This window comes from Phoca vitulina, unplaced genomic scaffold, assembly GCF_004348235.1.
Source record: "Phoca vitulina isolate PV1807 unplaced genomic scaffold, GSC_HSeal_1.0 scaffold46, whole genome shotgun sequence".
NCBI classification, from domain to species: domain Eukaryota; kingdom Metazoa; phylum Chordata; class Mammalia; order Carnivora; family Phocidae; genus Phoca; species Phoca vitulina.
Window position 1 is genome coordinate 8,948,260 of NW_022589749.1, and position 23,721 is coordinate 8,971,980.

The 23,721-nt window shown below is 53.4% G+C and overlaps 1 protein-coding gene across 12 annotated transcripts in view; it reads right to left on the reverse strand.

Moving 5' to 3' along the window:
• KDM2B (lysine demethylase 2B) overlaps positions 1-23,721 on the reverse strand; it is a 116,941-nt gene that overhangs the window by 57,963 nt on the left and 35,257 nt on the right. For 10 of the 12 annotated variants that reach the window (XM_032431345.1, XM_032431346.1, XM_032431349.1 and 7 more), the window contains 5 exons: positions 20,562-20,655; positions 19,441-19,594; positions 11,890-12,005; positions 6,034-6,160; positions 3,456-3,940 (listed from right to left, as the gene is read on the reverse strand). In XM_032431345.1, the coding sequence (XP_032287236.1) occupies positions 3,456-3,940; positions 6,034-6,160; positions 11,890-12,005; positions 19,441-19,594; positions 20,562-20,655 (976 nt within the window). Of the gene's footprint in view, positions 1-3,455; positions 3,941-6,033; positions 6,161-11,889; positions 12,006-19,440; positions 19,595-20,561; positions 20,656-22,065; positions 22,653-23,357; positions 23,493-23,721 lie in introns of those variants that run through there. The other 2 variants (XM_032431354.1, XM_032431352.1) reach the window with 2 other exon arrangements.

The window sequence follows — 23,721 nt, forward strand, 5'->3', positions numbered from 1 at the left end:
TGGGTTTTGATAAAAGCCAAATCTAGTCATCTGGAGACTGTTTTGGGGACCATCTCCAGTCGCAGGGGCTCTGGTTACCATGAGCTACCCCATAAACAGCAGACCAAAGATCATAACTGGTCAGTCACCAAGGGGGACCCACCACTGGCCAGAAAAAGGAATCACTCAATGGTAGTGAGAGCACAAGGCACCGGCTAAGATCTCTGCTCTGGACCCACATTCCTGAGCTGTGTTTTATTTCTGAGTGTGCAAACAAAACCCCAGTATCTGAGGAGAGAGAGCCAAGGCACCGAGGTGCAGCCAGGAAGAAGCTGCTCATCCTCTGTGACAACACTCTCCTTCTGAAGGTCAGTCTTGGGTTCAAAGTCTTTTCTGGGTCTCCAGGGACTATGAGGGGCTGATGGCCAGGCTGGAGAGCCAAGAACCCTCCTGTTCCAGAAGAGACGTTTGGCCACTTCCCCCATACAGACTCCTGGCCACACAGCCTTTAGAGACACGAGCAGACACTCCAGTTCTCCTGGGGCTCTAAGGAGACCTGTCTACCCAATTTACAAGCTCTTTAAGCTACAAAAGACCTCCCCGGACAAGGCTCAAGAACATAAATATCTCCAAAAATAGGCAAATTGGAGCTCTCGTGGCCTTAGCTCCATCTTCTGGAAACCTCCGCACCATGACAGCTAAGTGGAGGAAGAAGGGAATGCGCAGGCTGCCGCGAAAAAGATGAGACAGAGAGGTCCAAGTAAAGCACCAGCTTGTGCACCCACAGAAGCCAGAGGAGCAGAAACAAAGAAAGCCAGAGGCCAGGGACGCGGTACAAACTATTGGACTGCATGCCTACTTTCTAGAACTTGATTCAATGGATCTAGAACATCCAACCGCCATCTGATCCCAACGACCACCGCTGAAAGACCCACCTTGCTCATACCAAAAAATAGCCCCTTCTGGCCCTTTGCCCTGGACCTGTGACTTTCGGGACTAATTCTGTTTTCTTTTGTGGCTGAGTATCAATAGATCATCTATTCTGGTGTCTTAGAAAAAAAAGAAAAAAGAAAGGTAAGTTCAATAAGTGAGCTTAAGTGGCTAGATGATATGAAAAAGAGATGTGTGAGTCTAATAAATACACACTCAGGGAGGCAGTAGGGAGTGGTGGGGACTGGGGTGTATAAGGTCAGCTGCTACTCACTTCCTGCTGCTTGTAGCCAGTCAGGAACACAGGCCAGGATAGCTAGGATATTTTCTTTTATGACTCTTCTGATATTTTAATGTTGGCAAGTAATTACAAAAATATGTTTAATACTGTGCAGGCCAAACATAATGCCTAGAGGCTGGATTTGGCCAGGGACTGCCAATTTATAACCTCTGTTACAGGGCCAGATCCATTGCCTGTTCTATAAAGAAAGCCAAAGCAACCCCCTTACTACCTTCTCCCTAAATGTAGCATGGCCTCTGAGAAGGGAGAAAATGTCTCTACAACAGCCAAACAAGGCAGTACGGAGTAGGGGGTGAGCACAAGGACGCCCCCACTGGGCAGCAGGTGTGGCCTTGGGCAAATCACTTAACCTATCTGTACCTCAATTTTCTCATCTACAAAATGAGGATAATAAAGGTACTACCAAGGGTTGTTGGGAGGTTTAAATGAGTTTATATATAGTAAACACCTGTAAGAGCACATTGCAATTGAGATGCATTATCACAAACTGCTGTTGAAACCCATGGTGAAGACAGGAGGGAGGAGGCTGGGCTCCTTGACCCCAGCCCTCCTCCACACCATCAACGGGCCCAGGCTGAATCCAGTCTCAGAGGCCCATCAGGTGGGTACAGGTGAGAGACAGGAGGGCCCGAGTCCTATCCCCAGAAAGAGATCTGACCAAAAAAGAAAAAAAAGAAAGAAATCTGACCAACCAGGAACCAAGAACACTACACACAAACAGATCAGAGACACAAAGATATTTTAAAGGAAAAAAGAGCTTTCCACAGCACAGAACAACATTTCCTCCTAAGATGAATGTGTTTTTAACTCATGTACAACATTCTGGGGCCCCAGTACTATTAATGGTTTTATTATTGATTAAAATTCCTTGTTTTTACTTTAAAGGACCTCAGAAGAAAAAAGGAGCCTCATGAGAGAATTCTAAGGTTTGCTTTAGGAAACCTAACATACAAAACTCCATGGCACGAGATTAGGGACTCTTAACCTGGAGTCCAGCAACAGGCTCGGGAGTCCAAGACCTCTTGACACAGCATGCAAAATTTGGTGTGTATAAGCACGTTTTCATAAAACCCTCAAGAGAGGTCAGCAACCTCCAAAAAAGTCAAGAGTCAGTGAAAAGGACCCAAAGCAAGGAATGATTCGCTTTACAGGGATGGTCATCACAGAGTTCTTTTACCTGGCAATCTTCCCCAGTTACAAGATTTGCATTTCCCAGCACCTGGAGGGGCACACCTTCTATATAAAGTGAAATATCTCTGGACTAATGATTTTGTACGCCAGCTCCCTCTGTTTGTGGCACCTGTCAGGCTGCCTGACAGGGGCCCCGGGTCCTCATCCCAGCTCCCCGCATCTGCCTGCTCTGTCACTTCAGGCATATCCTTTACCCTCTCTGAACCTACTTTCACATCTGTTAAGTGCAGATAACTCAGGTACTTTGCCTAGTGCTGGTACTTGACTGGTAGTGAATTTTCAACAAGTGTTATGATGATGATTACTAGAGGGGAAGGCCTCTCAGTGTATTTCCTGGGAAATACACACTGCATGTTTGCACTCTGCCTATAACAGCCTTCCCCATCCAGAGAACTCCTACGCAGCCTCTAAAGCCCAAACCAAATGCCCTCTGCATAACTGTCCCAGAGCCCTGGCACCTGGTATGGCTGAGGAGTATCCTTCACCCCGCTAACCGGTGAGCTGCCTGAGGGCAGTAACTATGCCTTCCTTCTTTCTGTTCCCCCAGTGGCCAGCCCAGATAGTGCTCAATGAACATTTGCTCAATAGTTAGGCTCTACTTAGAGACCTCTGAACCCCAGGTGGCTACGTGGCCCACCTTAGCTGGCCACCTAGAGGACCACCCAGAGGTACAACCTGGTCCTATGAAGCAGGTGCATGCTCCAGGGGAAGCCAGCCCAGAAGAGCAAGTCTTCCTGACCAGGACGGAGGGGTCTGTCCCCAGACCTAACAACAGCACTATGGGCACACCCATAATGCCGACTGCCAGCAAAGCCTTGGATTTTCAACAAGTACAGAGAAAGAACTCCTTGTCAACCACACAGCTTCCCCTTTAGCTGTCAATGGTGGCCTCGGCTCAGAAGTCTTAGGCAGGCTTGCTTGGACCAGAAGCCCCTCTCTATGCATAGACACATCCCTGGGACAGTTTGCACTGAGCTGCCCTGAGCTGAGCTGCCCCTGGGAACCTGTCCGGCCCTTCTCAGCTGCCCAGGCCCAGATGCGACGCCCTGCCCACCTTCACACCCTCCAGGAGTGCCTGGGGGTCCTCGATGCCCTCAGGGACACACTTCTTGTTCTCTGGGAGGGATTCCAGTTTCTCCACCAGCGCTTTCAGGCCCTTCAGCTCAAACTCAGTGAGGTGGGTCCACTTGGCGGAGACCCCCGTGGCAGGTGAGCCAGTGGGCGTCTTGGGGTAGTCTGTGGGCACCGTCGTGGACTTCACACTTTCCTCTGACTCGTTAGACAAAGTCCTTTGGAGGAACCGCATGGCAGGTGCTTTGGGCTTCTTCCCGGGGGCCTCCTGGTCCTCTGACGGGGTGCTGGTGGGCGACGGAGGGCCATCGGCGGGTGGCTTGGGCACCTTATCTGCGCCCTCCTCCTCCTCCTCCTCCTCTTCCTCCTCCTTCTCCTCCTCTTGAGGCTGCTGGTCACAGGACTCCTCCTCCATCTCCAGCCAGGAATCAGATGAGAAGCCGTCTATGCTGGGCTTTCTAGGGGCATCTACAGGGAGCAAGAGGGTCACAAGAAAGACTGAGATGAATGCCCCAAACTCCCTGCTAGATGTCCCTGGAACCTCCACTCACTACACCTCCCCTTTACTCTGGACATCCAGCTTCTTTTGACAATTCTAATGGTCTATGCCTCCCTCCGCCTCTAGAAAGGCTGGGGTCAGTCAGACATGGGATCAAATCCCAGCTCTGTTTCTTCCCAGCTGTGTGTACCCAGATAGGTTGCTTCACCCCTCTGAATACACCTGGCATTTTATTTTTCAACATATAAAAATAAGGCCCAAAACGCATATGTTATATAACGATTCCATTCATATGAAATGTCCAGAACAGGGGGAAATCTATAGAGACAGAAAGTAGATTAGTGGGCGCCTAGGCTGGGTGGGAGGGAGATAAGGAGATAACACAGGGTACAGGTTTCTTTCTGGGGTAAAGAAAACAACCCCAAATCGACTGGTGATGGTTGCACAGCTCTGGGAATATGCGAGAAACCACTGAGTTATACATATTAAATTGTATGATATGGGGACGATATCCCATTAATGTGTTTTTAAAAATATAAGGCAAAAAAATGCTTCCTCTGAACGCTTGCGGTGAGGATCCCCTAAGGCATCACTGAGCATGGGTCCTGGCACACAGCCAGCCTTTGCTACATGAGCATCCCTGATGTCTCCTCTTTACTTTGGCGGGACTAGCAGTGAGGCAGGGGGGAAACAGAAGCAAGAAATTTCAGTGACCCAAATGCTGCCTCATGCTTTCTTGTGCCTGCAAACGTTCTTCCACAGCCCTAAATATCCGAATGAGAGAAGTGACTCTCCGTTTCCTGGTCCTGAAGACTGCCGCAAAATCAAGCCTCTGGTCCCCACAGGAACGTGTAAGCTCCTACAACCACAGGGGTCGCCCCATTATTTCAGACTAATTTCCCATTTCCTACCAGGCTGGGAGCTTCCGGAGAGCAGGTTGTGGGATTTCAGGACTTCTCAACACCCGAATATTGCATCATCTGACACGTAGGAGACTCACAAGAGACTCCCCAGGCAAAACTGAATTTCTGGGAGGTAAATAAGCACTTCCCAATAAAGACCTCTGCAGAAACATTTGTTCTCCATCATCTGCCCAGTCTGAAACCCCTAAAAGTCACTAAGGATGAGAGTCAAGGGAAGGAGGGAAGGAGGCTTTTTACAGTGAGAAAAAAAAATAAAGAATCTAAAAATCCTGGGGATTGCAGGAGAAACCGTGCAGACCCTAAAGGAGAAAGACCGATCATGTTTTTCTATCCCGTGATGAGAAAGAAGCAGTGAATGAGTCTCAGCACACTCTGCCTCCAGGAAACCCCTCAGCAGTAAGAGCTCAGAGGCAGGAGGGAAGAGCCGTGTTCTTCCAGATTGCTCCTCAGGGCTCACTGTCACAGCTAGAGGCAACCTCAGGCGGGCATCTAGGAGTCAAGATTCAAGGATTGAGCCATTTGGGGGGTGATGTCCCTTTAAGTAAAGGCAGGAATGAGTCATTTGGGGGTGATGTCCCTTTAAGTAAAGGCAGGAAGGCAGGACTCCGCAGCTGCGGCTCTAAACGCTCTCTCCTGCATCTGTCAGAACCACCCACTGCTCTGCCAAGCTTGTGTCTCCAGCCCTGGTCACCCCTCCCGCTGGCTCAAAGCTGGCCTCAGAATTTGGAGACCGGCTGCACCTCGTGGGCCTGCTCATATATAGACAAAAACCCAACCCCAAGGTGCAGGGGAGGGCTGAGGATGGGGGATCAGCTGGTGGCCCCGGAGGACTAAAACCACCAGGATTCTTCGCTCCGTAGGGATCCTGTTTCAGCAACCACACCTGGGACTCGTTCCTCAGCGAGACCTGGAGGCCACCAAGGTGACTCTGTTGGGGTCACAATTTCATTTTCTTGGACTCTGTATTCCAGATGGGAAGTTGACAAGGATGGCTTCCCCTCCTAAGGGGTCTCTAGGAGTCTGCCCGACACTTTGGTTTAAAAGAACTCCAGAAATCCAGGGACTCTCTAGGGCCACACTGAAAACATTCTTCCTGCCCAGCTGAGCAGTGGAGGTGGCCGGGCCCACATTTCACTCACCAATAAGCATTGATTCTCTCTGGTATTCCTGAGTGAGGTAGGACCGCTGGGTCACACAGTACACGTATCTTTCCAAGACATACCAGCACATCTCATAGTAGAAGGGGTAACGAAATTTGGGCTGCACCTGAAAGCAAAGACCCAGGGGTGGAAGTCAGTTTCTGGAGGGCAAAGGAGAACCAAGGGAGAAAACTGGGGGGAGGGAGTTTCTGCAGGTGGGAGTTATTTTCACCATCTTAACAAGAGCACAAATGGTGTGAGGGAAAAATGGGGGAGGCGGGCTGGAAGGCAGGAGAGAGGCGCTGGAAGGGGCAAGATACCAGTAGCATGCACATATGAGGAGGAAGAGGGGAGAAAGAGGCCTATGTGAGAGCATCATTTCAAAGCTCCCTGAGCGGCAGGCTGCCAGGGGAAGGCCGATGGGGTCCGCTTTGTGCTTCTGTTAGATGCAGAGAAACAGAGTTGTCCCCTGACCTGCTGACGGAGGGTGCGGGTACCTGCGGATGTGAGCCTGATTCCAGCTACAACAAACACCGGCTCCTCCTCGTTCTCAAAAAATTCTTGCACACACTCTGCTATCCCTCCCTGCCCCTTGAAAGACAGAAAACGACCCCCAAACCTTACCCACTCGCAGACGGGCTATCAAGCATCTCCTGCACTCTGGGAGGGAGACAACACCGGGTGGACCAATGAGGAGGGAGGGGGTGTGGCCTCGCCTACCTCCAGGGGTGGGGCCTCAGAGAGTCCCACCTCCTGCACCTCCCGCTCCTCCCGACAACCACCTGGCCCTGCCCAGCCTGCATTCCCAGAGGATTCCCTCGGACACAAGTCCCCAGGGTGACCTGGGGCGGCTCTAACACCAGGAGACACACGCCCAGGTCCAGAGCAGGAATCCAGATGGGGCTCCCCTTTGGGCCGTTTCTTAGAAGGGAGGAAGTGTAGGTGCAGATAGCTTTGTGTATCACAACTGTGAAAAGGCCTGGGCTTCAGGAGGATTCTCATGGGTGGAAGCGCGGGGTCTATATGGACGAGATGGCAGAGAAAGATGGCAAGGAAGCAATTCCACTGACGGCCTTGCACAGATGAACCTTCCAGAAACTTCATCCTGAGCGGGTAAGTGAGGAATGAGGGCGGTGAGTGGGTGGTCCCTGTCTCCCCCAGGGACTGAGCCCTCTTTTCCAAGGCTATGCGTAGATCTTGCAGGTCCACACTCACCCCGGACCTGCTCTCTTGCCCTCTCGCCAAGGGGATGTCTGCTTCCAGGGACCTCTGCGGGTGCCAGAGACCCCTCTTCACCTCTCCTATCTTCCAGAAACCCAGGGAGTTGAATGTTAAGCAAGGACACTGTCCCACCTTTCTCTGCGACACTCTACAGGCAACATTCTACGTGTGGGATGAAGGCAAAGACAAGCAGACCTCGGTCCTCCATTTGCCCTAAAATACCACTTTCCTGCCTCTCTCACAGTGCCCACCTGGAAAAGGCTCCCCACTCTGCCCTCTCTGAGAGTCCCAGCTCAGTCCCCTGGCCACCCCAGGCCCCGCTGACTCAGTGTTCAACCGTGAGGCCCTTTTCCCACGTGGGGGGTCTCACTTCTCCCATCTGCTTATTGGGTCCACTTGACCTCCCCACCTCTGGTGGATGTTATGTGTTGGAATGAGATCCTGGCCGCCGCATGCTTTTGAGCTCCTCCAGGGGGATGCATGGAGTTGGGAACATCTAGCGGTTTCCTTGGCTCCAGCTACTCTCCTGAGAACCCTGGTTTTAATGCTGGGATAGTAGTAATACTTTTTCACTGTCACTGGATCAGTGCCCTTCGGAGTTTAAAAAGGAGAGGGGCACTTCAGACTGAGACAGACCCTGACCTCCTGTAAAGAGGGGTCCGGGAGCCTCAGCCCTACCCCCGCTCCAGAGCAAGGACCGAGCGACTTTGAAACCAATTGCTGATGCCTACAGAGCAGGCTGAGGACAGGCAGGCCCGCCTCTGCTCGGACGCTCACTCACATCTCCTGACTTCAGATTCAATTGGTAAGACTCTGAAGTTGCTTTTGACCTCTCAAATTTTGGGAAACCGTGCAAGCCGCTCTGCACTCAAGGGCACAATGGCGCCTCAGAATCTTTCTAGATCAGGAAAAAAATATATATTTTGGCTGTATGTCAGGAGAGGAAGAGAAGTCTCCCCTCATTGTTGCTGAACCCAAGGGAAACCAGCTGGGTGAAAACAAATGCTGATGAAGGAATTCAAATTTTTTCATTTTATTTTTATTTTTTTTTTTCCAAGAGAGCACGGCAGGAAACAAAATTTGCAAAGAATTGACTTACAAACGGGTTGTCGCCTTCCACCCTTCGCCTTCAAAAGGTTTCAGCCACATGCCTGGGAACATTAAACACACGATTGCTCAACATTATTTGTTGACAAATTCAGAGCCTCACCAAATTGAGTTGTTCACCGAAAGGCAAGGCAGTCAGAAAGCATGCAGCGCTCCCAGCCTGGGGGGTAATCAGTCTATCAGCGGATCTCAAGGGGTAGCTTTGAGTTCCCAAAGGCCCATAAGAGTAGCACTTGGCCTTAGCCCTTCCTCTTACAGCTGAGTGACCTCAGGAGATCAGAACCAAAGGTGTTTTGGTGCATCTATAACTCCCAGGTCTCAAGGAACTTGAAAAACTAAAATATGAGGGTGGGTGGAAGTGTCTTAAAATTTGTTTTTCTCCTGGAAAAAAAAAAAGTCAATGGGAAAAAAAAAATCCAATGGTAGAGGAAAAGAGGAGAGGAAGGGAAAATTATTTGCAATTTCCAAATAGATTCACTGGCTGAGAGGGAATGGAGCGTGCGGCGTTACCTTTCCTGAGAAAGCTGCCTTCACTAGAGCCATTAAGGAGGAAAAAAAAAAAAGATAAACATAAGAGAGACGGCAGTTTAATGAATGATCAACTGGACCATCCTGTCCCTTATCAAGCTAACTGGAGTTAAAAATATGTAGTGATGGTTGTTGAGACGTTATCTTCACATAATAAACATGCAACACATCTGGTCCTTGATATAGTTCCTCCCCACCTTGCATCTTTACAATGAGAGGATTTACTCTGCACAGGGAGGGGGGACACGTGTGGGTTTCTACACATTGGAAACCACCAGGCCCTGGCAGGGCAGGGCCTCAGCGGCAGCAGGGTAAACACCCCTATCACCCAACCCCCCCAATATCAAAGTGAGACGCAGCTTACTAAACATAGGAGACCATTGGGGTTCCCCTGGTCTGGATGGGAGGGGGGTTCCCCACCTTGGGCCACAAAGTCAAATTCTTTTTCTAAGACAAATCCACACCATGGGGCTTAAAGACTGACAGTTTCCTGTCCCACCCCCTGCCTCTGGTTTCCAAGCACAGCCCTGTTTTAGGGACTCTTGAAAAACTATTTTTAAATGGCCATAACCTTCTTAAGAAAGCTCGCAGGGATGTAAGGAATTAAGCCGTAGCGAGCTGACAAGGAGCCCTGGTATTTTATCTGGCTTCTAGTGCTCTCTCCCCAGCATCTTTTGTCTGCCTTGGCTCCTAAGACATAAACAATTGGGCCTTGTAGCCAAGCCCTCTCCAAAGACCAGAAATCAAAGCAGATTAAACAGCCTGCCGCTGCTTCCGGCCCAGCCCGCCCGCCAGCCCCCCGCCCATCAACCTGCTTCAGGGAAACCAGATGGGGCACCCATTCAGACGACAGGGACAGTGGGCCTTGGGGGAGGGGACCCTGCCGCGCTCATCTCAACGTGGGCCTGATAGTCTCCGGGTGCTCACTGTGACGCCGAGGGTTCTACACTGTTACCCTCCCACCCGCCTCCCACAGGGGAGGGGAGCTGGACTCCTGACGGAAGGATGGGGCCCAAATGCACTGAGATGTACAATCCGGATTCCCTGGGGGAGGGGGGACAGCTGCCAAGCAAGTTGCCAAAGCCTTTAGAAATCCCAGCCTGATTCTGGCTTTCAAGAATTGGCTGGAAAGTCATAGGCCTCACTTCTAGATTTCTCCTTTTTTATCCCGCACCTCCCTAGTGCTCACACGCAAACTGGCCCATTCTTCAGGGCTGGCCAAGGAACAGTTGGCCGGAACCCCAGACAGCACTTGACCCAGACTATGAGATGACCACTCACACCCACATGGTGCCTTTCTCCAGGATGCCACGGGGTGGCCTCCCCCAGACCAGGGCTGGGGCCGGCCTCCCCCAGACCGGGAAAGGGGTGGTGGTCGGGCAACAGAGAAAAGAGGCGCGAAAATCCACAAAATAAGACCCAGGCTCTGCAGATCCGGGCATCGCAGCAGCAAACCCGTCAATCTGAAGATACACAGTTGCTCTTGGAAACACACCTGACTGCTGAATGTAGCTCAAAGTTGTTCCCAGGAAACCCCCGGACACAATCCCTCAACGTCGGGACTATTCGAGAAGTCCGTTACACACACAGTAGCTAAGATTTTTGGTTCATGTATGTGATTCTGTGCAGCTCAGGGCCTAGAAACAAGACCAAGAAAGACAGGGACCCTGGGCCCAGGGCATCTGCCTCGATGGGATGCTTCTGTAGAGTCCCAGCATGACAATACCTCTCTGGGGCAAAAAAGTCACCTCTGAGGCAAAACCCAAGAAGATGTGGTGTGGTCCAACCATACAATGGAATATGACTCAGCCATAAAAAGGAAGGAAGCAATGACACCTGCTACACCGTGGATGAACCCTGAAGACATCATGAGACGTGACAGAAGTTGTTCACAAAAGGACACGATATAAGATTCCATTTCTATGAAATGTCCGGTAACAGGCAAATCCGTAGAGTCAGAAAGCAGATTGTTGGTTGCCACAGGCTTGGAGGGTAGGGAGTGGGTTTATGGAAGGTGACTGCTAATGAGTAGGGGATTTCTTTCTGGGGTGATGAAAATGTCCTTGAATTAGAGCTGGTGATTGCACAACACTGTGAATACCCTACATGCCACTGAGTCATGCCCCGTAACTGGTCACTCGTATGGTACGTGGATTATAGCTCAATAGAAAAAAGAGATAAGTATTTGAACAACTGTAAGAAAAAAGAAGAAAGAAGGGGCCCTCTTGGCCCCAGTTTCCCACCCTCAGACCTATCTCCCAATTGCCTTGGGACACTTGGCCAAGCCCCACAATGGGAAAGAGGGCGCAGATGCAAGCAGCCAGTGTTCCCCTGAGGAAGCTCGTGCAGTGGAGTGATGCCGAGGGCACAAAGGGCACACATCAGGTGTCCAAGCCTCGGCCCCGGTCCTGGGGGGTGGGGGTGGGGGAGACCCTATGTCTGAGAAACTGTTACTGTCACAGTCAAGAGGAAAAGCGCCCCCCCCAATCCCACCCACACCTGCAAGCAGACACTGACCCACAGCTCAGAGACAATACTGAGGGCCTCCCAGATACTGGCTTTCTCAAGGCGCTACATCACATTCGGGGTCCCTGGGTGGAGGAGACACATGGCCAAGAGCTGACCTTTCCAAGGCCCCCCTCCAAACCACAGCAATAACCACCACAAAATCCCCCCCAACTCCCGTGCATCCCTCTCTACACATGAGAAGAAGAAAGAGGGAGGGTTCCTGACATCTTGCAGTGCTTTCTCAATAGATACTTCCTCTTTGATGAGGGGGTTTTGGCTGCCACTGGCCTGGAGATGAACAGAAACTCCAGGGACTCTGGGTGGGGCTCTTGGAGACAGCCCCCCGCAGGGACCAAGGCCTGGCTTGAGGCAGGGGACAGGAGGGAGGGGGGACCACGAAGGACTTTGGAATGACTCGTCCCACACACCCCGAGCACCAGGCAGAGCTCAGGGGCCGGGCAATCCCACAAGGAGAGAAGGAAGCCACCTTACCCGTGTTCTGTCCTCGATCTCGTAGATCCGCAGCTGCATGGGCACGTTAAAGCTGTGCAGGATGTTTCCGCCAAATACCAGAGAGTCTACAGGGGTGTAGACTGCATGGATCCAACCTGGGGTGGGGAGGGCACAGAGAGCGTCAGCTACTGGCCCCTGGACCACTGGGGAGGGTCACCGACAGAAGCACGCAGAAGGGCACAGGAGGCCCAGGGGAGGACCCGGGGCCAGAATCGAGGATGCCCGGGCTGCCTGACGCAAAAGGCAAGGTTCTGGGCTGGCTGACAGGACTCAGACACACAGCCCCGATGGACTAGTGCAGGCACGGACCCCTGGCTGGCTCGAGACGGTGGTGGGCAGCGGGAGGGCCTCGACAAAGGCTGCCTCGTGCTGCTGCAGGCCAGGCTCCCGCAGCCAGCAGAGCCAGGCCCTGTCCCCGTCCCATGCTGGCCAGGGAGCTGGACACCTCTCATTCAGGCTGCTCATCCATCCCTGAGCCTCTTCCCCGGCATCCCCGAGAACACCCGTCTCAGGAGGCGTCACAAAGGATTGCTTGGGGCCACAGCTAACGAGTGATGCCTGCCAAAACTGCAGGACCCAGACACGTTCCTGCCTGAGGCACAGAACAGCGAAGTCACCTATAAGGACTGGAACCCAGCGCGTCGGCCTCACTTGGTCCATGAAGGCTAGACAAATCAAGCCACCCAATTCCTTCGCCAAGTAACTAACGCATGTTTCCAGGGCTCAACAGACCCACATGCGCTCCCGCCTACAGTGACAGCGCTGAGCTAGGGGACAGGCAATATTATAATCCACTCCCATTTATGGATGCTGAAACCAAGGCTAAGAGAAGGTAAGTCACTTGCTGAATGAAGTCACAGCATCTCCGTTCTGAACCCCTACGCTGCACGGCCCCTCTATCACAGGCTCAGCACACCAGGCCTGCAGGTCCCAGGAACCAGCCAGGGAGGCAAAAAGAGACATGCAGAGAGAAACAAGAGAGACAGAGGTAGGACAAAGACAGACAGGCAGAGAGACTCAGTGAAAGACAGGATCGGCAGAGGAGAAAGGGGACAGACAGGGCAAACCAAACCTCGAGACCCCGAGACCCCAAGCCCAGGTGTCCACGTCTCCTCTGACCCCTCTTCTCCGAGCTGTGTGCATAACGTGTCTGCGTGGAGGAGGACTACAGAGCCCCCACCCCGACCCAAAACATGCCCGCCCTGGGTCCCAGGCAGCCACAGCTGGCCGCGGCTGCCGAGGCCACTGCTGCCCTCTATGGGACACTCGGGGCGCTGGTCCTGCCCTGCGGGGAGGGGAGTGGGATGAGCTGGCGGTCCTGGGGCAGAACGGTCCTGGGGGAGGGCGGGGGAAAAGCAGCAGCGCAGAGCACACGAGCCAGGGCTCTATGCAAGCTGGTTCTGCCGTTAGCTCCCCACACCGGCTGCGCTGCGCTGCGCAGGTGTGCTCTTGTCGCGCTACCTGGGCGCCTCCGTGCGGGACAAGCATGGCTGCCGCCTTGGCTTCCCCATCTGCTTCGGCCTCTCCATCTCAGCTGTGTGCCGGCTGATTTTCTCGGCTGCACGTTTTTATATTTTTGCTGAGCAGAGCTAAGCTGTCTATTACTGTTCTTATTACCACCATCAACGTGACTTAAGCAACATTTCCTAAACTGGGACCCAGGACTGCCGGGGTCAAGCAGATGCACATGGTGGGGTGAAGCCTGAATGGGGCAAAGATTCCTGGGTCCTGTTCCTATGCTCCTCACGTGCCCAGCCAGAGCCCTACAGAAAGCCCTAGCCCCTCGGACCTGGGTTGGAAACTGTCCCATGGCCGACTCACCATGTGATATAGGGCACTTGACCACCCCTTCTCCTGGCCTCCATCTGCCCATGTGAAACGAGGGAGATCACTGTCTCCCTTGTGGGGAACCTGGTGAGCAAGAACTTAGTCCATGTAAGCAACTGCCACTGATATTCATGGTTGTCTCGTCCATCTTGAAGGCTTTGCAAAGAGTGGTACCCACGTAAATCTGCATTTAAGGACTCTCCCTTCTGTCCTCTCAGGTGGAAACACAGACACACCTGACTTATACCTATTACCCTACTGGGTGAGCAAAGAGGGAAACGGAAGAGAGGTTCTGTTTCAAGTGGAGTGGCAGGGAATCTATATCCCCAGGCATTTCAAGGGGTTCTAGAAGCTTCTACCCACTCTCCTCTAGTCCCCAAGCCAGGGCCTCACAGGTGGGTCAGGCAGCCTCAAATGGATTAGTCACTGCCAAGTTCCTCCCCCTACCCTTCCTCAGATCTGCTCCATGACTTAAACACTCCCTCAGGAAGAACCAGGGAGGGGAAACAACAGGGCTCATAGGCTCCATCCATCCCCACCCTCCTGATGGTGTCTCCTTGGCTGCACCCCAGGAAGCACAAGAGAGCAGGTGTCCCAGGCTGGTGACTGGGCTGGGGAGCATGGCATCTGCCTCTTGCTTCCGGGCCAGAGTCGCCAACAACATCAAGGCAGTAACAGGGGCGATTCAGGCCAAGCGACAAGGGACAGATGCAATCATGGAGGGAAAGCAGGCAACCCACAAAACCTACTGACAGGTGTTCTCTGGGACCTGAGGGGCAGTGGAGCCCAGGGAGTCTCTCTTGCCCTCAACCCAGACACTCAGGATTCAGAAACAAAAGTCCCCCTCCCCCCCACCCTGCCATCCACATTTGTCTGTCTTTGTGGCTGCTGTAGGGGTAAACCCAAAAGTCTATGGGTAAACCCCATAGAACTCGGGGGCACCTCACAAAGGGCCACGACCTGCTTCCTTCATGAACTCCCTGAGCTGGGTCAGGCCCTGGGCTGGGCAGGCCAGCTGCCAAGGTGTAGCCTCTCCTCTCTAGGACCTCCTAGCTGCTACCAGGGACCCAAACTGGCAGGCCACAGGCTGCGGCAGACTCACGATGGGGAAATTTTACAAGACAGTCTGAATTGCTTCCTCCTCTAGAAAAGCAGGAAGATGGGCCCACCAGGCCATTCTCCTCCAGCTTTAACTGGCTTGAGACGCGTAGCAACTGTCCGGTTTCCTGGAGCCCACCCACCCTCTGCCTCCCATCCAGCCAGCTTCACTGCCACCCTCTCCCTGGTCTGTACCCATTTTACAGGTGGGTCATCTGAGGCCCAAGCCACATTACATTATTAAGTAGCTTCAGGTTACTTTTTCTCAGACTGGCCCCAGTCTAAGAAACACCTAGGGCTACCCGTGAATTTGGGGTCATGAGTGATTTTTTTTTTTAAGATTTATTTATTTATTTTAGAGGCAGAGAGAGAACAGGGGGAGCAGGGGGAGCAGAGTGAAAAGGAGAGGAAGAGAAGCCCCACTGAGCCCGGAGCCCGATGTGGCACTCAATGTGGGGCTCAATCCCATGACCCAAATATCATGACCTGAGCCAAAATCAAGAGTCGGATTCTGAGCCACCCAGGCGCCCTTGGGTCATGGGTGATTCTTACTACAAAGCAAGGATGGGAAATACTTTCAGGCCAGTCCAAGCCACTGACCCTAGGGTCTTTCCTAGGTCCCTATACTGGGCTCCCCATCCTGGCTGCTACCTGGCTGGACATGCATTCAGGACAGAGAGAATCTATCGTATAGCCTCCCTATGACCTTCCACACTGCCAAATGGGCCCTTAAGGAAGTTTGTTAAATGAGCAAATAATTCTGCCAAAGTCATATGGCTGAGAAGGAAGACCGGATCATCAGTCTGCTGACTCTCAGGCTAATGGGGAACCAGGTCAACTCTGAAACTAGACACACCTGGGCTCTTGCCCTGCTCTGTTGCTTATTAACTGTGTGACCTTGGGCTAGTTTGTTCACCTCTCTGGGCCTCAGGGACCTTCTTTATTTAAGATTTTTTTTTTTTTAATTTTTTAAAGTAATCTCTACACCCACTGTGAGGCTTGAACTCATGACCCCAAGATCAAGAGTCATGTGCTCTACCAACTGAGCCAGCCAGACGCCCCCACGAACCTTCTTTATTTAAAGAAAAGGCAGGGGAGAAATAAGTTTCTCCCCACATGCTTATGAAGAAGGTAAGTAATGTATGTAAAATGTCTGTTGCTCAGTAATACGAGTTATTATTACCATTAACCATAGTTCCCCTCAGCTGGTGCAGCCAGAGGAGGAGGCTGAGACCATCCACATGGTCAGGGCATTGGCCACAGGCATCACATGAAGGAAAAAGATGGCACTGGGTCCATCTGACTTCCGATTCCTTGGGGATGATTTCCACCTCCAGCTTTCCATCCACCTAACGATCAGGCTGAATCTGGGTAACCTGCCAGGCACTCCGGAACCTGACTGTGTGCCCTGGTGAGGCCATTGTATTCCCACTGCCTCGGCCACCTTCAAGTCTTCCTCTTCCAGGCAGCTTTCCCAGACCACCCAAGAATGAGGCCTGAGAACCACCACCCCTACAGCACAGCCATGACCCAGCCCCTTCATCCCAGAAACAAGAAGGAAGAGTTAAACCACATCTTGCAAAGACACGGGAACATTTAAAACCCTCCCAACCTGGCAGCCTCCCGGGTAGCCTTCAGAGTTGAAGACCTGCTGAATGACCCCCAGGGAGACGTGAGGCCAGCATGAGACAGGAGGATACGTGTCTAAGGTCGCACGGTGGGGACAAAAATCCATGTCGGAAGTGAGAAATGCCAGAATTAGATGCTCTACTCCTGATACAGAAAAACCCACATGCAGAGAGGCCTTGTTGCCCAAGGCTGGCTCTCCATTCTCCACCCAAAGCCACACTCCAACTCCCCCGACCCTCAGCTGTGTGTTTGCCCACAGCTTAGCGGTGTGGACGACGGAAAGAATCCCCAGGTGCCCAACTACTTCTGTAACTGCAAAATTCTGGTCCTTCAGTTTTCACTGGTTGGCAACAAAATGAGAAAAATGAAGATGACACAGACTGTCATAAACTCAAAACTATCAAATTTAAAGAACTGTCCTTTATTCCGAAATTACAGATTTCCAACTTTTTTTAGTGTCAGGATCATCTTCCATTTGTGAAAATCAGCAATAGTAGATGCCAGGTTGTTGTTTTGTTGTTGTTGTTGTTGTTGTTGTTTTAATTAATGCCTATCTTTAGCAAAACTACAAATTTGTAACTACAAGCTCCGAACTTTTTTAATTTCATTGGTCCCTGCAGAAATCCAGGCTTGGGAACCACATGTACGCCCCTGCCTCTGAGAAGGTGACAAATTCTAACTGTCCTTTTTTACTTCCAAACATCCTGGTGTCTCACTCACAACCCTCAGGGCCAGGAGTCTTTGCTGGGGTCTCACTGCTAGCTGCAGTTCAAATCCTCCTCTTGCCTTCCACAGACAGTCACACCCCTGCTGGGGCTCAGATGCTGCTTCTCAAGACTTTTTCCAACTTGCTAAGTCACCAAAATGAACACCCCTCCCATCCCAGACTGAGGGGAAGCAATGAGCCACCTCCCAGCTCTGCAAAAGGCCCTGAGAAAAGAAGATCTGTCCTCCCAGGGAGGTTAGGAGGCCAGCACTCAGTGGGACCAGGTTGGGAGGGACCTGGAGGGTTCCACAGTTCAGCCCCACCCCACTCCCATTGGAGATGGGATAGCTGAGGCACAGAGAAGGGAAGGGACCAGCCCAAGGTCACAACGAGAGTCAGCAGCAAGGTCAAGAGCATTATAGAGTTCCCTTGCATCCACCATGGCCAATCCTCCAACACCTAAAGAGTGGCTTGAACACACTTGAGAGGTCTCTGTGCCACATCCGCCAAGGTATGTACCATAAACTCTGTCCACTGACTGTAACCCGTTCCTGTCCCAAGAGGGGTCCCTCCCCTCCCCAAGTCTGAGGATGGACCTGGGGCCATGGTAACAAAGTCACCCCCACTAAACCCTGCCACTTCCAAATCCCCAATTTCCCTAATAGTGAAAATCTCTACCTTCCGCCCAACTTTCTAGAAGAGCCCAAGTGTGCAGGCCCCATCCCCTCGGTGGGAGATGCTACCATAACAGCCCCTTCTTCATTTGACACTAGTGCTTCATGTCCAGACCCAAGGCCAGCTTCCAACCCAACTCCCAGAAACCTAAGTGTGACCAACTTCTCCATCCAATGGATCTTAGTTTCTTCAAAGGATACTCCTAAGGTTCAAAGGATACTCCTTAGTTTCTTCAAAGGATACTGCCCACTCAGTGGCAAATTCCCTGCAGGCTCCTTAGCACAGCCATATACATAGCCTCTACTTATATACACCCAGTGACAGGGAGCTCACTACCTAGCAGAGCAAGTCATTCCAACACCACTTGGCTGTCCCTCTTCTTCCAGGAGACAATCTTTCAACTAAGCTGACTGACTGCTGATCCGATACACCTTTACTTCCCTGGGTAAAACCACCCAATTCCTCCTCCAAATTCATCTCACCTGATGTGACATCCAGACTCCTATCTCCAGGATGACTTACTTACTCTCCAAAGTATAGTGACCAAAAGGAGCACAACTTCCTATATGTGACCTGACCCCCTTACTTTATACAGTGGGACTGTCACCTCCCTCATCCTGGATAAAATGTTACCGTTAATGCAGCCAAAGACTGCACTCCCTGACCCCTAGAGCATCTGTCAAACTCACTGGCGCCTCAGCCTGTAACTGCCCAAAAGCCCTCAGTCCATCACCAAAGAGCTGTGGGCATGTAGGTCTCAGCTCACTCAGTCCTCACTACCACCCTGGGAAGTCTCACTCCCATTTTACAGACACGAACACTGAGGCACAGAGAGCTTAACTCACTGCTGTGAAGTCATAAGCACCAGAGGTGAAATTCAAACTAAGGCCGTGATGTCTGACTCCGGGGCCGGCGCTCTTAATTACTGCCCTCTACTCTACTTGCAGCCTTAATTTCTTTTTCGCTTTTCTTCTTAATTTTTTTTTTTTTGGGGGGGGGGGGGGGGAGTCCAAGTGCAAGAGCTGACATTGACCTTGACTATATTTCACTTTGTTCTGCACGAAGGAGGCAGCCACATCGGGTCCTTCCCCAAAGCTACATTCCCCTCTGCCCATTCCCTAGGCTTTCAGGCACCCCTGTAAGACCCCCCACCCTGGGGTCCGCCCTTGCCCCAAACCTGCGTGGGACTGCCATTACCATACGCTGCTTCCTTGGGTAAAACAACCCAATTCCTCCTTCAAGGGGGCGAACCCAGCCGCCTCCCCACAGTATCACCGTCATCCCCTCACACAGAAATCTCCACAGGACGTCCTGAGGGAAGCCATTCGCGCTTCCCCTGAGGGAGGGTGCTAGGCTTTTTCCCCAAGAGTGAATTCTAGCCCACAGGCAGGGAGACACAGGTTAGATGTGAGAGGGACGGGGGGCTGCTTCTTCCTGCAGCCCGAGGCCTGCCTCTCTCAGGGACTGCCAATGACCATGCGGCCCACAGAACCCCGTCACTGGGCCCGAAACCCTGGCTGAGGCGAGAGTCTTCTCCCAGGGCTGGGAGAGCTGGGGCCAAGGGAGAGCCCGGCGCCAGCCTTGCCGGAACCTACCGGAAGGGATGAAAAACGTGTAGCCCTGTTTCAGCTCAATTCTTTGGCATCGCTCCACGCGGTCTCCCAGAAAGATGTCACTCTGTTTGCCTGACAGCACCCACTCCTCGTACAGTGCCAAGTTGTGCAGGGTTGGAGGAATCAGCCAAAAGATCTTGGGAGGAAAAGGAGGCAATCAGCTGAAGATCCGGGCCAAAGTCCTGGATTCCTTCCAGGCTGTGCCACAACCCGAGGAGACAGCCCCCCCTGCCCGGGAGCGGGGAGGACAGGGGACCGCCTCCAGGCCCCAGGCCCAAAGGGTCTCTGGGGTGGCAGGGAGGCTCTGCCGCCCTTCTGGGACACCCCTTGCCTGCCTTTAGGGAATCTCCATTCCCACTGAAACACCAGGGTGAATAGAGTTCCTGGACCGGGTGGAACGTTCTTTCTCCTGGGCCACAGGCTTGCTGGGGAGGTAAGGGAAGGAGAGGAAGGGAATTTCCTAAGTTGTATGATAAAACGGTCCAATAAATAAACCTAGCCCGCACTCACTCTGGAGAGGGAGGAAAAACATCTGGAACCAAGCAGGATGACTTCCTACCCAGAATTTCTTCCAACACGTTTGGTTAAAACAAACGCACACACAAACCCAGACGAGCAGGGCAATGCGCGACCGCTCAAGGAGCACCCACATCCGTGCGGGGCACGCGCGGAAGCAAACGCGGCAGCAGCATCCTGAACGCACGCACCACCTCCTCTCTCTGGGTGACGTCTGTCCCTCAGATGAAATGTTCTTGGAGGCAAGTGGTGCCGGCAGCTAGACTTTTACGTTAAACGGTCTCAGTGCTGGGACTGGAAACCACAGCGGGCAAAGTGAATGCCGGGAGTTCTTGGGAACCAAGGCTGGAGCTCTGATCTGGCCTGAGGTGCAGAGAACACTGGACTGGGTGAGCAGGTGCAAACAGATAACCAGATGTGATGCGGAAGAGCTGACCTGGATCCTTCCCTCCAGACGACAGAGAGTGGGGAGGTGGCCCTGAAAGTGCTCACAGAGCGGGAGCTGGCTGGGCACGGGGCAGTGAGGACAGGCGGGAGGGCGAGCGAGTCCCTCCATGAAGAAACAGCCAGGACTCGGCTCAACTCACCTTCCCACCCCGGAAAACATGGTACCAAACGGAAGTGCCTCCGAAGTCGATGTGAAAGTCAGTGAAACAGCCTTTCACGCTCATCAGACAATACCTGCGGCATAGAAGCAGGGGAGAAGGAAAAAATAAAATCGTTCAGTGCCTGAATCACAGGAGGTGGGCCAACAGTGTCCGAGGTGCCTGACCTGCTGCCCTTTTAGAAATGCTAACACTGGGGAATTTTCTTTTCTTTTCAAACCCAATTCTAATCGGAGTTCCCCCTGGGGGAAGCCCCTGTGATCAGATGACAAATCTCAAGCATTGGCCACCTGCCCCCAAGGCTGGGGGAGGCATCTGGGTTTTCAGGTCCCCAGGAGAGAGCTGGCTACCCACAGTCCACTTGGTTCCTTCCTCACAGACGGCTTCTGCTCTTGCCCCACCCCCACTCCCACCCCAGGGAGGACAGGCTTCCTTTCTGCTCCCTCCCAGCGCCTGTCCCTGCAGTTCTCCCAAGATGCCAGTCCCCTCTGCAGCAGCTGGGCCCCTGGAATTCCACTGTAAGCCACCTGCAAAGCTTGCCAATTACCACTCCCCATTCATCTCTTCATTCGCTCAACAAGCGTTTACGGAGAGCCAACCGACGGTCCAGCCCAGAGCTAGGCAGGCACTTAGAGAAATGTGTCAGAATGCATCAGCCCCCTGCCCTTCAGGATGAGACGTTCTTAACGGAGCAGTGCACAGGAAAAGTGAAATAGCAAGACAAACTGCAACTAACTGAGAAGTGAGAAATGCAGCTCCAAGTACAGGGGTACCAGCCACAAAAGATCACCGTGTAGGATTCCACGGATATGGAATGGCCCAAGTAGGCAAACCTACACAGACAGAGATAGATGAGGGGTGGCCTGAGGGTGGGGGTGGGGGGCAGGGACGTGGAGTGACTGCTAACGGGGACAGGGTTTCATTCTGGGGTGATAAAAATGTTCTGAATTTGACTGTGAATGCACAACTCTGTAAACATACAGAACCACTGAATTGTACACTTTAAATGAATGAATGGTATGTGAATTCCATCTCCATATAACTGCTAAAAAAAAAAAGTAAAAGGATTAAGAGGGAATGCTGGGGGTGGGGTGGTGGACAGGCAGAGGGGAGAACCTGGGCCTCAAAGGCTTGGGGGGAGGAGGTGCATTCAGGAGAAGGAAGCCACCAGCAGCCCCCCTTCTGAGCTCTCGCAGCAGTCAGATAACCCACCCTTCCCTACAGGAACTCACCAGTCTCCTCCCTCCTCCCTTGACATGCTGCCGTCCTAGGGGTGGGCAGAGCTTAAGGGGGGCGGGGAGGGGTGCCCGATAGAGCAGGCTTCCAAGTCCAGGCCTGGCAGACAGCGATGCCAGGGCCCCCTCTTTCCCTCCCACCTCTTCCCACAAGAGCCACCGGCAGCACGGCTGGGGCAGCCTCCCCACGGCTCATGCTCATGCACCTTGGCACCTGCAGAGGCCCACGCACACATGCTTACCCCACTGACCTCTTTTCCCCGCTGCACTTTGCTTTTCCATGGTTTGGGGAAGAGGGGAGGAATGGGGCAGGGACAGACAGGGAGGAGCCAGCAGCAAGCCCCAGTGGAGATAATGGGGGGCGTGGGGCTGAGCTGGTTAGGAGGCTGGTGGGCTCCAGGTGCCCCCTCCCTCTAGCTGCCTTTTGCACCTCACATTCAGGTGGACCCGGGGCTCGGCAGTATGCAGGCAGCGTGCCCCGCGTCCCTCCTCCGGATAGGCTGGAAGGAGCCTTAACCATGTGTCTGCAGGAGGCTGACAAACCAGAAGGCCTTCCCCCACATCAGAGCCCCGCTGCCTAGCAACCCCATCGGAGGGGTGTAGTTGACAGCACAGGACGCAGCCCTGTCACGAAGACAGGCGCGGGCTGCGGGGCTGACGCTGGGGTTGTTAAAGTCCCAGCTCGGGGCTCGGGCTCTGCACCCTCCCGCCTCCGCCCCGCACGCCCAGCCAGGTCCCTGCTCTGAAGACCCGAGTGACCCTCTTCTCTACAAGGAACAGGGGTGAGGAGTGGGGGTGAAGCCTTGACCCACCCCACCCCCACGGACCACACCGGCCTCCTGTGGAAGCACCACTTCAAAATATTAGTCCTCATTTTCCTAAATCCACCTCTTCGCCTGGATTTTTTTTTTCTTTTCTTTTTTTAATCTAACCTTGGTTTCCACCCCCTTCAGGCCTCAGCAGAAAACAGCCTAGAGAAAACAGTTTAAGTGTTTGTGGGGTGGAGCAAGGAGATGTGCTTCCTTCAGTCTGCAGCTGGGTAACCACCCAGGTGCCCGCAGCGGAGAGGAGAGGAGCTTGGTTCTTGGGCACCAGGCCCCAGGCTGGCCTGGCCACACTGGTCACCACCCCCCAACCTCCTGCCCCCAGCCCCAACCTCCCCAGGACGCGTGGACGTAATCCTAGGAGCTGCGGCAGCTATGTGCAAGGAAAGTTCTCCAAGTTGTGCTTGCGTCTGATCTGCCCTCCCAGTCACCCTCCAGCATCCTCTGAGGCCCTTCGGAGCTTGGGGGCGCCACTTCCAGCCCCGCCTCTCCTAGAGAGGCCCCTCCTCCCATGTCCCTCATTTCCTGGCCGCCAGGCCCGGCCGCCCCTCCCGCCCGGCAATTGCATGCGTCGGGGCGGCCAGGGTGGCTGTGACAGGGCGGCTTTGTCCGGGCCCCTGCAGCCGCCACCCCCGCCCTCCCGCCCGCCCCGCGCTCATTCCGGGTCTCCCCCCTCACTCCTGCTCCCGCTCGCTCTGGCGTGACGCCTTTGCACTGACCTCTACAGCTTCCTCTTCCAAAGCACACCGCAGTCACATGGGCACCCCGGCTCGGTGCCACGGCCGCTAAGCTCTCCCCGCCGGCCAGCCAGCCTGGCTTCCGCCTCGGCTGCCCCTTGCCCGGAAAGCCGCGCCCCTCGACACCCCCCACCCACCGCCCGGTGACTTCCGTGCAGGAGTGCACCCTCCAAGTTGGGGGATGAGAATCAGGAGCGCCCGAACTAAGCCTTTGGGGGGTTCCCGCCTCCCAAGGCCCGGGCTGGCTGGGGAGGAGCGTGGTAGGAGGGGGCGCTGCACCTGCAGCACCAACTTTGGGGCGCTGCCTGGGATCTGGGGAAGCGGGGCGACCCCACCCCTCCCTTTT